This window comes from Fragaria vesca, linkage group LG4 (genome assembly GCF_000184155.1).
Source record: "Fragaria vesca subsp. vesca linkage group LG4, FraVesHawaii_1.0, whole genome shotgun sequence".
Taxonomy (NCBI): Eukaryota; Viridiplantae; Streptophyta; class Magnoliopsida; order Rosales; family Rosaceae; genus Fragaria; species Fragaria vesca.
Genome location: NC_020494.1, coordinates 16,679,377 through 16,696,577, shown reverse-complemented (window position 1 = coordinate 16,696,577; position 17,201 = coordinate 16,679,377). Strand labels below are relative to the sequence as shown.

Below are 17,201 nucleotides of genomic sequence, written 5' to 3'. Positions count from 1 at the left end.
CCTAGCCCGCTTAGGCCCACTTTGGCTATAAATTTTTAATTTTTTTTTTATGTATTTGTATAGTGTCCAGAAGGTGTTAAACAGAGTTTTGTCTCCAACCGCCGGACCGAACTTCACCGACCGCCGCGACGCTGTTCAGTCCTGACACAGAGGAAGTATTAAGGTAGATTTTACATTCTGGAGAAGACAGCGAACCCGAAACCTCGTTAAGGTAAAGGTTTCAGTCTTATATTTTGGTCGGATTTTGTTGCTTCCATTCTTTCATTTCTCAAAGATCTGGTATTATTTGATCATTTGGGTTTGCTTTGATATAATGGAATTTCATAAGGGTATTGATTGATGAGCATGGTTTGATTAAGAGATAGATAAATGTCAGTGAACATTTGAAGTGTGTTATATACAGAAATGTAAAGGAAACAAGTTTGAAGGCTTTTGTGTATTGCATTCACTAAAAATTGGAACAAAGACTATAACTTGATGTCAGAATTGTTTTTGTTTCAGACCCTGATGGTGACAATTATGTTTTCTCCCCAGAATTTGTGATTTTTTTGGAGTTGATGAATGTATAATTGCATTTTAGTTTACTGAAAGAAATTCTAAAGGTGCTTGTTTTCTTTGTAGCAGTTTAGTTGGAGTATGCATATGGGGGATAAACCAGATCTTGATTTGATAAGCAATCTGCCTCAGAGCATTATAGAGAGCATTCTCACGTATTTGCCTATAGGAGATGCTGTAAGAACTAGCTGCTTGTCAAGGAAATGGAGATACAAATGGACTACACTGACTCATCTTGTATTCGACGAGAAATGTGTTGCTCAAACCGGTGACCAAGTAGCTGTTGAAAAAAGCCTTGTTAATTTTATAACTCGAGCTCTCTTTCTTCACCAAGGCCCTATTCACAAGTTCCAGGTCTGTACTTCGATCTTGCAGAGCTGCCCGGATATAGATCAATGGATACTTTTCATTTCAAGGAATGGCATCAAAGAAGTGGTTCTTGAATTGGGAGAAGATGGCGAGTGGTTTAGGGTGCCCTGGTGTCTTTTTCATTGTGAAAGGCTGACCCGTCTGGACCTATTTCGCTGCGAGTTGGATCCACCTCCTTGTTTTAAAGGATTTCCGTGTTTGAAGAGCCTCAATCTTCATCAAGTTTTGGTTGCTCCTGAGGCAATTGAAAGTCTTATTTCTAGTTGCCCGCTACTTGAGACTCTGTCTTTGTCATACTTTGATAGCCTAGCTTTAAATATCTGTGCTCCAAATCTCAAGCACTTATGTCTTGAAGGTGAGTTTAAGGACATATCTCTTGAAAATACTCCGCTTTTGGTTGATCTATCTGTTGCTTTGTACATGACTGATGAAAACGGAGAGAACCCTGAGCATAGTTCAAATTGCAAGTTTATCAAGTTTCTTGGTGGCATACCACGCCTTGAGAGGCTTGTTGGGCATATCTACTTTACTAAGGTAATAGTACTAGATGCTTTTTGTTTCTTTGTTCATACTTGCATTTCATATTTGAGCATAGGTACCATAGCTGTATTTATGTTTCACAACAGTGATACGCTTCTTATTTCTGCGTTTACTTTCTTTGTTTCAAGTATTTGAGTATAGGTAAAGACCCAGGAGTTCTTCCAATTACATATAACCATCTAAAGATAATTGAATTATATCAAGTGAGTTTTGAAGATATGAAAGAGATACTAGTTGTTCTTCGCTTGATTACAAACTCTCCTAATTTAAAGGAACTTCAACTCTCGGTAAGTTATTGTGAATATGTTATCCTTCGTTTTTACATTTCCTTACTCATAGTTATTCTAGTTTTCAGCTTTACCCTTCAGTTAATAGTTAAGATTACTGCCAAACATAGGGATCCTCTTTAACATCAATGGAATCACCCGATTTGGACTTCTGGGAGAAAGAAGGCCCTTCGGATTGCACATTCCACAAACTTAAAGTCGTGAAGATGACAGATATATCTGGACTGCCACATGAGATGGAATTCATCAAATTTCTGTTGAGAAAATCACCGGTGCTTGAGGTCATGAGTATCATGCCTTGTGTGTTTGTTACAATGGAGGCACGTTTGATAATAGTCACCGAGTTGCTGAGTTTTACAAGGGCATCTCCTAAAGCTGGAATTGTATTCATCCAAGATTAAGTACTGTGTCTGATATTGTTTGACAGAGCTGGCGAGCTGGGCATCTGTTGTGCTTGTTCAATTCAATATCTTCTGAGAAATGACAATGTGTTTTTATAAGGTTTAGACTTTAGACAATCACATGGTCCATGATAGTTGAGATTTAGGACCATGACAGACAGTTTCGTTTTGTTCTACTGGTTTCAATGTGACCAGTATATACGCAGGAACAAAAGAATACATGAAAGTTATTTCTGTTGTGCCTTTGATATCTGAACAATGAACCTCTTGAGGAATCCAACAAATGCCATTGAATTTTTATTTGGTTATTCATCTTTTTGCAGAAATATGACTATTAATTTGAAAAGATAGTACATTCCTAATCCAATTATGAAGCAGGTCCCTGATCCAAAAATTCTTTGCTGCCATTGAAATTTATCAAGACAGACAAAATTCAATCCGAGAACATTATTCTTACAATCTGAAGACCTCAAACCGGAAAGTCTCAGGAATACACTTTTTCACTCGTGAATAATCGAAAGCGCATGTAACACACTCAAATCTACATGTCAGATTTCTCATATCAGATTCTGTACAGTCGAAATTTAACACAACTCTTTTGAGCTTCAATATGATGATGATGATGCTAATATACAACAATACAGCAAACTCATTGTTGATCGACTCATGTTCATGGTATCAACTTGTATCATGTCCTTTGCCTATGCATTTCTGAAGTTCCTCTACTTTGAGGCTTGTTTTATTACCTTGGTCCAGACAGCTCCATTGCTTGTGCAAGTAATGAAGAGTCATCAGTGAGATCAGAGTAGCGCTCAGAAGACGAAAAATCGTTGTTGGTTCTGCACCTGTTTGATTCAGCTCTTTGAGAAGCTTCCCATTTCTCTGCGAGTCCATCTCCTTCGAGCATTCGTACCACTTCAGACATCTTTGGTCTCTGACCAGGAAGATTTTGAGTGCATAAGAGAGCCACTTGAATCATTTCTTCAAGCTCAATGGGATCATAGTCATTCTTCAGTTCCTTGTCCACCAGCATATCAAATTTCTTTTCCTGTTGAATTTTCTTCACCTGCAGTAAAAATATATGCATTAGCTAAGTGCAACAACTAAAGCATAATAGCTTAATAATCAGCTGAAGAACTCATTAGCACACCCAGTCAAGTATAGCTCCTTTCTGGTTTGCTGCTTTGCCAAATTCCAAGGCTCTTTGGCCAGATATCAGTTCAAGTACCAGGATCCCAAATCCAAAAACATCAGTTTTCTCCGAGGACTGGCCAGTTGAGAGATACTCCGGTGCTATGTGCCCCACGGTGCCCCTCACCGCTGTTGTAATGTGTGATTCATGGTGATCCAAAAGCTTTGCTAGCCCAAAATCTCCCACCACAGCCTCATAGTAATCATCAAGAAGTATATTTGCAGCCTTCACATCTCTATGAATGATCTTGGGATCACACTGCTCATGCAAGTACAGAAGTCCCCTTGCTGCTCCAATTGCAATCCTCTTCCTTGTACCCCAATCCAAGGCTGGTTTGGCTGCAAGTTTACCAAAGTTTGTGTTCATTCTAAAGACAAACAGATTATAACAAAGTAGTGACCTGTGACTAATGTAAAATTTGCAATTGGATGGAGAAAGGAGACTTTACATTTAAGACGCGAAGCCACACTTCCATTAGACATGTAGGGGTAAACCAGGAGCCTCTCTTTGGCTGTCATGCAAAATCCATAAAGGCGGAGGAGGTTGCGATGCACTGCTAGGCTGATCATCTCAACTTCTGTCTGAAATTGGATTTCGCCTCCTATGGCATTAGCATCCTTGAGCCTTTTGACAGCTACCACAGTACCATCATGGAGATATCCTTTGTAGACATTTCCAAAACCACCCTTGCCAACCAAGTTTTTGCTGCTGAAGTTGTGTGTTGCAGACTGAAGTTCTCTGAAGTGAAATGACTTCAAGTTTCCGAGGCAAACTTGTTCATGGTGTGATTCTGAAATTTCAATTGGTATTAGTGAAGACAGCTTTCTCTAGTCTACATGACTACATCTGAATGAATTCAATTTACTTTAAATACTAACCGTTAACGTCTAAGAATATCTGCTGGTTGTGCTTTTGCCTCCACCAAAGAAGGAAACCAAAACCAAGAATTAGAAGACAGATGCAGCCCAGGCTTGATGCAAAGGCTAAGGCAACCTTATGGTTCTTAGGTCTCCCAGCAGGTTGAGCACCTTCAGAAACATTAGAAAAGCAATTTACGGTGTTTGCAAGAAGTTTTTTTTCCTTAGGAAAATAACATTTTTCAAGAGAACAACTTGAAAAAGTGGATTTTGAAATTTCAGAAAAATGATCATTAACTTGAAGCTGAAGTAAAGCAAGTTTCTAATATTTTAAGAAAGAACAGAATACAACTTTAAGAACAGAACTTCAAAATTTGAATCAAACAAGAAGGAACCATCAGTACTTTGTGAACTATTCAAGGGAAAAGATAGCGGCATAGGCGTTGTCCCAAAGCAGTCTTGCTCCATTCCAGCGGCGCAAATCTGATGGTTTCCCACTATACTGTTTCAATTCAAAAACTAGATAAATGAGTGACAGGTTTTCATCTTCTGAATTAAGGAGGGAAACACTTTTGGAGGCAAAAGCAACTTTAAAATGGCTCACTTGAATGCTCTAGCAGGAAACCTGGGTACTGGACCACTTAAATTATTGTAAGACATGTCCCTGCATCATTATGTAAATCCAACCTTATTAAGATATTTCCCAACAAGAACTAACACAAACTGAAATTAAAAACAAGAAGTTTGAAGATAATTACAGAAAGGCCAGCTGGGTCATGTTGGCAAACGAAGAAGGAATTGCCCCAGTGAGACTGTTATTGTTTAGCCTCCTGCTTGCAACAGAATTAAGACTCATGACCATGTTTCTTTACTTGGACAGTAAATAATTGAGTTCAGCAGTTTCTGAAAAATAAACTCACAAATATTGGAGGCCTTTCAGGTGGGATAGAGCTGTGGGAATTTGACCACTGAATAAATTGTTAGACAGATCAAGTGTTTTAAGCTTCTGAAGCCTCCCAAGCTCAGTTGGGATTGGTCCTGTTATACTGTTATCCTGAAATGTCCTGCCAAAGGAATAAAAGATAAAAAATAAAAAAACCTTGAACAAGAACACACCCTTTTTAGTAAACTTTGATATTGAAGTACCATATTTACTCACACAAACAGGAGGTTTGTCAAGTTGGCTATGCTTGGTGACAAAGTGCCTGATAAATTCTGGCTTGGAGTTCCTCTGCATAGAAACCATTGAAGCTACTTAAATTAAGATACTAGCTTTTCATGCATGGTGCATTTTGGAATTTCTCACCAAGTAATTTGAAAACATAAACACAGTACTACTTACAGGGCAGTGACTAAACCATCAGAGCAAGTAACCATATTCCAGCTGCAGGGATCCACAGAAGTTTCATCCCAATTGTGAAGAACGCCGCGAGGATCAACTAGTGAATCCTTAATGTTCCCCAATGCTATCACTGAAAAAATCATTCAAAACTATCATACACCACTCATTTACTCAAAAACACAAAGAATATGCAGAACTTGATCAATTACCTTCCATGTTGACACCTTTGGCGGTAAGGGAGCCACTTACACAACTCCACAAGCAAAAAAAAGTCACAAAGCACAAAGCTTCACCTTGCTTCCTGATTTCCATCGAGTTTAAGGTCTTAAAGAACAGGCACCCAGATGTGAGATAAAGCTTATGGAGCTGGTTTGAGTAGTTTGAAAGCTTCAACACAAGAAATCTGCAACCGGGAAAGCTCCAAAACCAGAAATGCACTGACTCACCAAGTCAAGGCCTAGTGTCAGAGGAAAGAGCCAAAGAAGCAGATGTTGGTTTGGTTGTGTTGTATAGAGATAGTAAAAGACTAAAGAGAAGTAAGCATGCTCTGCCAGTACTACTGGTTTCAGCAAAGAAAAAGCAGCAAATGAATATATAAAAGCTGAGGAGCAACACTACTAACCATGTCTAGATAACTGCAAAAGATGATTGCAAAAGAAAATTCCTTCAATCATGTATCGGGTTAAACAAAAGGTACGTGCTTTTGGAAAATTATTTTTATTTACTGTTATTCCCTCATTATAAAATGTAAAGCAAGTGAAGGATTACCTGTTACGCACTGTAAAAGCTATGATTAGGACAACTTAGTCCGTTAATCAAAATATACTGAGCAGTCAAATAGCATCATTTTGCTGTCAGTGTGAGAGAGAGAGAGTAATCTGTACAGTATGCTAAACCTTCCATAGTGGCTCCTGGGAATCTAACATTCCATTAAGTTTGGCCATTTTATTTGATTCTCAAATTCCACCATATAATTCTCTAACAAATTAGATTCGAGTCACTACAACCGCAGATGAAGTCAATTTTTTGTTTAATGTTTAAACAAGAAATGAATCGAATGTTCGAACTTTAGATCTTACCGGATGTACCGAGTCATAAATCACAAACTTCGACCTACTACTCATAAGCTTTATATATGTATGAAAGATTCTAACAGTAATTGAAACACATAAAACTTGTGTGATCGTCCAACACTTCAACATTCACAGGAAATTAAGTGAAGATTAAGAGCATATATGTAGCTAATGGAGAAAGAATTTCGAATTCAAGCAAAGAAAAAAAGAAAGTGATAACACACTCGATCAGTGTCTCATGAATCAAGAGACGGTCCATGAAATAAACAATGAAAAGCAGCAACTTTTAAAAGCAAAAGCTACTCCCTTTCTCTTTCTCTTTTGCTTTGTTAGAAAAAACAGGTAAATTAGTAGTACGAGATTTTTATTTTTAGATTCGAACTCAAGGAATTAAAAACGGATGAGGTAATGTATGAAACATATCGCAAACAATAACTAATCTAATGACTTTATATTGCCAAGAATTTTGATACAAAAAGCACCATAGGATTTTAAGAGCCAATGTTCCTGGGCTTAATTAAGAGCAAACAGTGATTTACGTGTGCAGCTAGTAAACTATATGAAACTGGAATAATCATGGGGTCACGATGATGCTAGCTACTGGAGAAGAAAATATGATGCGAACAGTAATGATATAAGGGGTGTCCATAGATGCACGTGCAATCTGGTCCTATAGTGCCGCTGACTTGATTCATGTTCAAACGTTGCTTTGGACCAGGATGAATTGCTCTGTTGCTTTCATCATGATCAATCTTAAGATGCTGTAAATCTCATATTTGATCAAACTGATGAAGAGATTAATCATAACAACAAACATTCTGGAATGATTGAATCATATATGGTTAAAATTAAAAGACAAATAATGCAAGAAAATAAAGAAATTAAGCTAAAACGTGACCAACTGTAGCTGGATTTAGATCTAGGGTTTTGAGCTTCCGGGAAAGGTTAGAGAGCACATATACTGATCGTATATAAAAAAAAATGATACATTACGAAACATATTAGAACTTGTACATATCATTAGTCTCTTCAGATAAGAAGGATTATGTGAGTTGGATAGAACTTAGGTGATAAGCCCTTGTCACCTCTAGGTGATCAACACCAATAAAAAGAGGACACTTAGTTATTTTTTAGACTTGTCCTAAAGAAATAAAACTTGATTTTGCTAACGGAGAGATTAAGCGGAATCTAGCTCTCTTTCTCTAAATTTCTCAGACAAATCCTCGTTTTCGCGGAGACGAACTCTCATTTCCCAAATTTGTCATCAAATCTTGCATTCGCCGATCTGCTTCTCGTCCTCCTCATGTCTCTCTCAAATTATCTGATTTGTAAGTTTACCCAAATTTTATCCCAAGTTCTATCCATTGGGCTGATCACCAAAGTTCACCCAAATTCTCTTTGACAAAAAACAAATTCTCATCCTCGTCATGTCTCGCTCAAATTCTCTGATTTGTAAGTTTACCCAAATTTTATCCCAAGTTCTATCTATTGGGTTGATCACCAAAGTTCACCCAAATTCTCTTTGACAAAAAACATATGTTTAATTTCTCCGTTAACAATTGCAAGCTTCCTTTTTCTAGGCAAGTCTAAAAAAAATGTCGGGTGGCGTCTTCTTATTGATATGATGTTAGTCACCTAAAGATGACAAGGGCTTGTCACTCAAGTTTTATCCATGTGAGTCCGACTCACGACATTCTTGTTGTAAGAACATTTGCAACAGCTTTCTTAAAATTTCTCTAAAATGGGGAAGCAAAAACTAAAATCTCTAAAAAATTTATGCTCCAACTCCAACAGCTTCTCCATTTTGGAGATTTCGGCATTTATTACAACAATAAAAAATGTTATATGATTATTAATAATAACAAAAAAAAATCATATATTTCACTGTAACATAAATTACTCAATAAAATATTCTACATTTTTGTTCTTATCGTTGGAGCACGTGAATAATTAATATTTGAGGAAGGAAAGTTTTACTGCAAATTTGGAGAATTAGTGCTTCTCTTTCTTCTCCATTCCTATTTTGTAGAATGAGATGGGGAAGCTGTTGGACCACAAAACAACCTAATATTCTCCAAAATTAATAAAATCAAGAAAATGGGGAAGTTGTTGGAGATGCTCTAAGGAAATAACTTGGGTGACCAATTATAATCATTTATGGGTGACAAATATCAATGAGAGATGGACAAGTGTCAACAATAATCATAAACAAACATGTCAAATACCCAAAACTCATGTTATGTCCTTAAATTGCAGCGTCAATCCTTTTAAAATTGACATATGTCTCATGTTCATTGATGTGGTCACCTTAAGATGACCAGCCCTTGCCACCGAAGTCAGGTTCTTAAATTGAAGATTCGACTCATGAAAACCTACTTAAGCTCTTTCTTTGCTCTATACTAAGGAGGCTTTTCGATCAGTTAATTAATAACAAAACTAATCTTCTTCTTTTTTAGGTCAAAGTATTAATACTTCAAGCAGTTTTTTTTTTTTCTTTGAAGAGTATTTCAAGCAGTTCTGTAAATGCAATCAATCAGCAACTTACGGTCCCTTTTTCATATATATATATATATATATATATATATATATATATATGAGAAGCATATTCAATCCAGTTCTGTGAACAAAACAGGGTTTCGATCATGAAGGCTGAACTGTTTTGTGTTTATATAGGAGCTGATCATGGCTCAAATTCCTTTAATGTTCAAAGAAAAACTGCACGTAATTCTCAATCATGAATCCAACTGTTCATCTCAAATAGGATCCCAAGCACTAAATTTAGTCTGTGGCCCTTTCATGTCTTCTAGCTAGCTACTCTAGTCTCCCTCGTGATTGGAACACGCAGATCCACTACCACACTGTGCCCTTCTGCAGCTAAATCGTACGTCCTCTATCTCAAACCAAGTTTCAGTAACTATGGAGGAAGCCCAGGCACACATGCATCGTCCTTGAAGCAGCAACCATAACCAGGAAGCAAGCAAGCAAGCAGCTCGATCAATTAGTTTGATCGATCAGTTGCTGGTGGACCTTAATCGACAAAGATCGAAATTCTGGCTCTCTGCAACTCTAGCTGTTCCTGACAATGTCATCTTAGCGGAATCTTTGTCCAATTTGTAATCAACGAAATTTCAAAAGGGAGTCAAACTAGGGGATTTTAAAGGAAGTTGACCATAAACCCTAATCAAGATGTATATGCACTACGCACTAAAAGGAGCCAAAAATGAGTAAGGAATTATTGTTCTTTTATACCACTTGGGTTGGCTTGGTTTTAGACTTGAGAGAGTTCAGAGGTCACTGCTTTGAGCAAACTGTACCACCCCACATTCATCATTTTGTTTTGGGTCTATTTCTGTTAAGATCGATCAGTAGCATAAGTACCCTACCTTCTTCCTCTTTTCATTTTCTCATTTTCTGAATATGTACTAGCTAATACCAGAGCACTCTAGTGTATTTATATATCGATCAGTCTATTCTGTCCCAGTTCCACCATGTACTATGATTCTCTCATAGGGTATAGGGCTGTTTCTGCATCATTCATGCATGTATATATGAAATGCACCTTCAATGCCCTGCCTAGCTTGACCCCTTTTGATCATATTTCAAATTTCAAAAGGACATGAAATGTTTTTCATGTTGTAGAGCATAGCGGGTATTTGCACTCGATAATATTGTGGGAAAGTAGAATCTATGTCATACATAATAACGACGTTCATGTAAGATCTCGCTTGCCTGACTTACAGAACCACATACCAAATCGGAGATTTATGTAGAGTACTTTCAAATGTATCATTCTTATCCATTGTTGAAGATTAATTAAGAACTGCTTAGAGGAAGTTGATTGTCAATCTAGTTTTAGTATGAGTCGACCCACTTTCTGTGAATGGCCAACATGGAACAAATTCAGTTCCAAATGGTGCCATGCATATATCAAAAGCTTGGGGCACTTCACACGCATGTAACTCTCTTTTCTTTCCTTTTGTAGTGCACATAACTTTACAATTCTCTCATATTCCATCTACCAAAATAAAACTTTCTTCCTACATTCCTTATAGCACCCAGAAAAGGGTGGAAATTAGAAGAAAATGTATGACTATCAAAGTCCCCTCTCATGCATTCTCACTCGTTCAAATGAAGATGCTAAGAATCCATATATAGTTGGCCCTCTAAACAATCTTGATTTTCTTTAGTGGGGTGATCGAATGAGAATCTTTGCCTCTCAAGTCTAAAAATGAACAATGCAAAGTTCAGGGTCTCTTTGTTTGGCAATCAGAAACTGATCAAGGTTGTCTGGTTCCCTTTGGTTGTGTGTCCAAAGCTAGTGCGTAAAATCCACTACTTCTCAATAATTTTGATTTAACAGGTTTTAGCTTAGAACAAAGGTCACAAAGATAGATGGAAGAGCATCTACAATAAAGACAAAGGGCATTACATAAAGTGGAAATTAGACCACTAAAAACAATCCCAACTAAGATTTTCTCCCCTAATTTAAGAAAATGTTAAACCAAAAGTAAATCATCTTTCTGTAAAGTTAAAGGGGGATACATACAAACTCACCTGACCTCACAAGCCAAAAGCTTCAAAGGCATGATGATGAAATGACAGATGAAACAGTTTACTGAGGCCTTCAACAATCCAGAAGTTCCAGAGAGACTGGTGACTTCTACGACCATTCCATATAGGCCAAGCCATATCTCCTTGTGCAATAGCTATCTTGCTCATACAATAATTGAGGAAGATCGACAATAACCATCTACAGACATGCCTCTAGTTTTTAACATTTTCCTTGCAGAATAATGTTGAATTATTCTTCCCCCTTTGGGGTCCCTCCTATATCTCATTGAAATGTTTCAATTGCCTTTTGAAGCAGACAGCTGGTCCGATCCTGATTAAAGCCTGTAAGATTACTAGCCCCAGAGGTATATCAAATGTTTTCAAAAGCCAGAAAAACAGCTGAACTAGAGCTTTATATTTGATCCATGTATGGACATGAGTAAAGCAGTTGCTTGATTTGCCTGGTTGGCTGGCCCCCTTCTCCCTCTTTCCGGGGACTAGGAGCAGGAAGATGCAATGTTATGATAAATGTGCAATTGCCATATACAGGACTTAGTATTGTACTCTCATATGATGTATGCTATTATAGTTTTCATACTGGATATTAAGGAGGGATTATGTTTTTCTTTCAGAATATGTAGCAATGGGATTGGGGAAGCGAGTTACATGTTCCCAACCCTTTTTGTGGTTCAAGAAGAACTAACCAACATGCTAATGAATTGAAGAAAACCAACAATACTCTTTCACCTTACATGACATCTTTGTAGCCATGAAGAATATTTAGATTAGTTTTTCGTGTAAAGTCATTATACGTATTGGAGAATCAAAAGCCTATAATAAGTGTTTGGTTCGTATAATTGGACAAAATGGAGGATGAAAATTCCAAATTAGTGAAGTTATGATATTGATAACATGTTAGACAATCACTGAACCTTAAAGCTAAAGTGCATATATTGTTCATCACAGTTAGAGTAAGGGGAAAATTGACGAAGAATGTATGCAGACATGCAGTTGAAGTGGTTTTATAAGCAAGCAATGTGAGGGGGAAAGAATGGTGTTCTTCCACTTCCATGTCCACAGCATTATGGGCCTCTGTGTACAAATGAGCTTTCAAAACTCCCTTTCGTTTTCTAGGCTCCCAAATTTTGAAGGCAGATATTGTAGTCAATGTCAAAAGTTGAGGCTGCCCAAGCCATTTCATTGTAGTTTCACACAATCATTCCACACCACAGACGGGATATTTCATGTCGCTTACCACTATTGGTCAAAAGTGACATGCTCTACGATAGTAGACCACAGAAACTCGATTATTTCCACAAATCCTCCTCCAAGATCAAATTGCAACCAAGCTCTATTTGATTGTCAATACCACACACATGTTGAGCATAGAATATATCACAGATCATATATGGCCCTGTAAGTTAACATCCATGTAGATACAACAGGCTATAGCTATCCATGTGGATACAACAGAGAAATAGGCTATGGTTAAAGCTCATAGATAAGCCACATACAAATCACATAAACATGAGTTTCTATGATTCATAACCAAGGATATCTACTCACAAAGAACCAAGGATATAGAACAGAACCAAAATTAACATAACCATGAATGTATTAACTGAAGATATAACAGGCTATAGCTATCCATGTGGATACAACAGAGAAATAGGCTATGGTTAAAGCTCATATATAAGCCACATACAAATCACATAAACATGAGGTTCTATGATTCATAACCAAGGATATCTACTCACAAAGAACCAAGGATATAGAACAGAACCAAAATTAACATAACCATGAATGTATTAACTGAAGATATAAAGATCCTTCTTTTGGTCTTGGATACAAAGGTCCATGAATGTATTAACTGAAGATATAAAGATCTTCTTTTGGTCTTGGATACAAAGGTCCATGGATGAGAAGATAATACAACTCATCCAGAATAGAAAGACTTCAGCAAAAGAACATACAACTGAAAAATTCTACACATTACCAATATCAAATCATGTCCGACAGGTAATTATTTATACTTAGAAATAGTAAAATGGCGACCAATTAAGTTATTGACTTTCAAGAGGATTCGTAGTCCTCATCTTCCTCTTTCCAACAGCCTTTGAGAGTTGATCTGGGAGAACCACAGGCCTCAGTCTTGAGGAACCTGTACTGAACAATGGAACCACCCATTCCAAGCTCCTCGTGGCTGCTCTCTTCACGACAGTATCCCTTCAAATCCAATGAACAAATTTGCTGGAGTGACTTGACTGCAACATCAGCATGGACAGCAATAGAGAACTCACTCGGTTTGAAACAAGCCAAAACCCTCTCAGCCAACTGGTTAAGGTTCAACTCATTGAAGTCATATCCTGCGGATTCAAAACTAGCATAGCTAAAACCGTCTTCTGGTGTAACGTGAATGGTTGAAATCGCCGCTCCTTCAATGGCATTCATCGAATAACCACAGGGGTCAAACTCGAAATCACAAATATCAGAACCTGGGAGGATCTTTCGGATGCCAGAATCATTGGTCATTGCAGCTGCTGAGCTTGTCACAGTTTTGTAAAAAACAGAAGCCTTGGCCCTGTCCAAACCAGTCATGCACATTTCCAGGGTGTATACAGGATCAACCAAGTGCGCTGGTTCAGCAGATGCAGAATACACATGCCATTTCTGAGGTCCAGCAGACCCACCCATCATATAAGCTCTGCTGCCTCCCCCGAGCTTCCCAAAGTATGCGTCAAGTGTAGAAACTTCTTCGGAGAAGTTTCGATGAGGGAATGATTGTGCTCCAGGGAAAATGAAACTCCCACGAGTGTACCTCACAGATCTCACGGTGAGACCAATGCTTTCAGCTAACTTCAGGATAGGTGGGATTGCCAGGAGCAACTTCGTCGTCCCACAAGTTTTGATGATGAGCTTGTACGAGTAGATGAAGAGGCTTGACTCTGAAAGAACATACGAGTCAACATCATCGTTTGACAGGGAAGAGACAATAGTGCACTCGGCTTGTCCAAGAAACTCATCCAGCTGGGATTTGGACAGGGAACGAAGACCCCTTCCTTCAGGATCACGAAACACGCTTGGTTCAAAGAATGCAATTTCCAGCCTCTTTTCGTATCCTTCAAATCCGATTGCAGAACCCGCCATCGACATTGTGGCTAAAAGGAATGATTATAGTCCGAAGAAGATCACAGATGCAAACAGAAGACAATTGAGAAGAGACTGCAGTCGCGAAGAGAGAAAAAGAGGAAGACGCCGGTCGAAGAAAACATAAACAAAAGGAAACAAACTAAAGCTATCAATGAAACCACGTCAAGTGGTCAGGTTGCAAATTTGGGTATATCAGGATGGCTTGCGAGCGCACTGCACAAAACGAAAGAACAATACTTAAAATCTGTATGTACACCGATCCAATCCAACAATTCACATCCGAAACCGATTCACATGTAGAACAAACAATAGCATTGAAAGCAGAAAGTTAAAGCCAAGACTTACGTTGGAGTAAGCAGCAGATCTGAACTTCTTGATGCCACCGTTAGGTCGAATGTCTTCAATGCTGTATCCAAGAGGTGCTTCGTAGAATAAGGATTTACTACTGCTAGACTTTTTCCCACCTTTAGACTCCATTAGAACATTCAGTTCTGCTTGATCACACACAAAACACAATAATCAGAAATCAATCTTCAACAGAATCAAGACACATTTTAATCAATATATGCAAAAGACACGACCTTTATCTCAAATTGCCGATTCAATATCCAATTATCACTAGCAGTTTAAATCCCCAAAATTCCAACACAATCTGATCCTTTCCACACATGGATCAATAATACTCAAATCGCTAACAAGATCAATATAACATATTATTCTCAACCTAATATACACAATTAAACAGTAAAGCTTGTATCAAATTTAACAATTTAGGGGAAACAAGAATGATGGTGCTTACTGATATGAGGTTTGGTTTAGACGGCCAGAAAACGATGGGGTTGGACCTCCGGAGAAACTCTTAGATTGGAAATTGAGAACGAAACTCTTTAGATTTCAATTCGAAACTGCAATTTCGCAAACCCTAGAAATTTTCCGATGAAAGAGAAGAGGAGGCTGTTGTGTTTAGGTTTTGTTAAAATGAGGGATAGCAAGGGGGCTTTTTATAGGGGACGAGGGAAGTGAAGGGTGTGGATTTCCGATTTTGCCCCTGGGCGAATGGAGACAACGGCCATGCGTCTGCCACGTTGGTTCCGGGAAGCAGCTGGAGCCTGTTTTTCTTCAGAGAAAGTAGCTGGCCTTGTGGAAGTTGGAACTCAAATGTGAGGCCCTAATTCCTCCTCTATATCACTTTTTCCCAATTTAATTTTTTATTAAAAATTGTAACTTGAAAATTATTTTTAGACATGTGAAGAAACAATAAATACCTCAACCTAAACGCTGATAAAATTTTCTGTTTCTAACAATAATGACTTAATATTTTCAAAATTAAAGAATATCGCAATTATAAATTAATCCTATCTAAAAATGATTTCGACTGTGATTTCGGTAATACAAAGTTTTTCATAAAAAAAATATATATATTCAAACTAAAAAATGAAAAGTGACGTAATCGTCTTCACATTGATTTCAACAAAATGATGAAAATTTTAGTAATGTTAGCTAAGTTTAACAAGCAAAAAATTTGAATTAAGAAGACTCTTATGATTATTTTTGAATCATATCATTAATGAAACTTTAAACTGCATTGAGGAGAATCTTAATTTACAATCAGTAGCATCAGAATATTTGGAGATACTAACGAAAGTCTCAATACGAAATATGAATTCTATCATGTAGCTATTAACGAGAGTCTCAACACGAATTTGAATTGTCTTATTTTGGAATCGAATTTATTTTCTTAGCTCAACACAAATTTGAATTGTCAACATTTGAATTTAAATCGGTTAAAATAGAGAAACTAATTTGAAATATATAATAGATAAGAAAGTATAATAATAATGGAATAATGACACGAGCAGAATCAGATTCGTTTTGAGAGGCCGGAGATTTAGATTTGAGTGGGGGCAGAGTCACTTACTCACTTTTTTATGATACGATTGGTTTCTGTGGTCAATATCGTCTTGAACAGCAGACCCCAACCAACCACATGTTCTGCCACGTGTGCAACCTGTGTGGCTGTAAATTTCTTTTTCTGGTATGTTCTCTACTTAATAATTGGTACTTTTACTCCTCCCACCACACGCTTCCGCTTTGCTCGTCGCGCGTGGTGCTCAACCTCTTTCCCTATTCTGCTTCAATCATTACTCCATGGAAGCCAGGTAGGTTAAAAGTTCATCCTCATGACTCCGGTCACAAACAGTCCAACATGCATGCGTTTTCTCTTCATCTTATTAGGGTTAATTTGATAGGCTCATAAGTCATAATCACCTATATATGACTTGATACTAAGTAATTGATCATAGGTTTATGTAATTAGGATTTACGTTGAAGATCGAGAAGTCTTCTTTCAGTAAATAGCTGATTGAATTAACGTTTACTTCATATTGTTAATTAGATACGTTAATTATTTGTTTTACTACTCGATATTGTTCAATACATAATACGTTTCATTTTTCATTAATCAATCCAAAATTTATATGACTCGAGCTTTTGTTCAGTTTCTTTTCTCATCTATGGGGACGAGACTCGATAACTACAAAATTAGCAGTATATTGATTATATGGTTATCAGAAAATAAAAGTAGAATCGAATATCGAAAATTGGTTTGATCGATCACAACCTCCAAACTTTCCATTTTCTGATATTTTAGAGGGTTAGAGGCTTTTAGAGCTTAAGGTCTTGAAGCCGTTACATATTGCGGTCCTAGATAAACCTATTCCATCGAATTATGCACCACACTTTGTCTATCATCAACGTGTGAATGAATCAATGCTAAGCTAAAAAAGGGCAAAGAACAAGACGAAATTCCCAAGCAAATGGATTCCTTTTCTCATATGTCAAAAGATTATATGCAGAGGCCGGGCATCAATCTCAAGTCAGATAA

The 17,201-nt window shown here is 37.4% G+C and overlaps 3 protein-coding genes across 5 annotated transcripts; 1 reads left to right on the top strand and 2 right to left on the bottom strand.

Annotated features, from left to right (window-relative positions):
- Window positions 1-642: 642 nt before the first annotated feature.
- LOC101291814 (F-box/FBD/LRR-repeat protein At1g13570-like) lies at window positions 643-2,233 on the top strand. Its single transcript, XM_004297128.1, has 3 exons — window positions 643-1,458; window positions 1,593-1,751; window positions 1,862-2,233. Exons 1-3 carry the CDS (start codon window positions 643-645, stop codon window positions 2,150-2,152), a joined length of 1,266 nt encoding a protein of 421 aa, XP_004297176.1. The 3' UTR covers window positions 2,153-2,233.
- A 266-nt stretch (window positions 2,234-2,499) lies between these two features.
- Window positions 2,500-5,954, bottom strand: LOC101291517 (protein NSP-INTERACTING KINASE 2-like). The gene is made up of 11 exons (XM_004297127.1): window positions 5,753-5,954; window positions 5,544-5,673; window positions 5,361-5,432; window positions 5,122-5,265; window positions 4,960-5,031; window positions 4,806-4,865; window positions 4,606-4,703; window positions 4,223-4,372; window positions 3,793-4,134; window positions 3,303-3,682; window positions 2,500-3,218 (listed from the first exon to the last, which is right to left on the bottom strand). Exons 1-11 carry the CDS (start codon window positions 5,853-5,855, stop codon window positions 2,895-2,897), a joined length of 1,875 nt encoding a protein of 624 aa, XP_004297175.1. The 5' UTR covers window positions 5,856-5,954; the 3' UTR covers window positions 2,500-2,894.
- A 7,003-nt stretch (window positions 5,955-12,957) lies between these two features.
- On the bottom strand, window positions 12,958-15,281 carry LOC101290852 (S-adenosylmethionine decarboxylase proenzyme-like). 3 transcript variants are annotated; one of them, XM_004297126.1, is made up of 4 exons: window positions 15,117-15,281; window positions 14,899-15,008; window positions 14,663-14,808; window positions 12,958-14,530 (listed from the first exon to the last, which is right to left on the bottom strand). In XM_004297126.1, exon 4 carries the CDS (start codon window positions 14,318-14,320, stop codon window positions 13,241-13,243), a length of 1,080 nt encoding a protein of 359 aa, XP_004297174.1. In that variant the 5' UTR covers window positions 14,321-14,530; window positions 14,663-14,808; window positions 14,899-15,008; window positions 15,117-15,281; the 3' UTR covers window positions 12,958-13,240. The 3 variants fall into 3 exon arrangements, with proteins under 3 accessions (XP_004297174.1, XP_004297173.1, XP_004297172.1); XM_004297125.1 differs by lacking the exon at window positions 14,899-15,008 and having other exon boundaries at window positions 15,117-15,280; XM_004297124.1 differs by lacking the exons at window positions 14,899-15,008; window positions 15,117-15,281 and having other exon boundaries at window positions 12,958-14,322; window positions 14,515-14,530.
- Window positions 15,282-17,201: the final 1,920 nt, after the last annotated feature.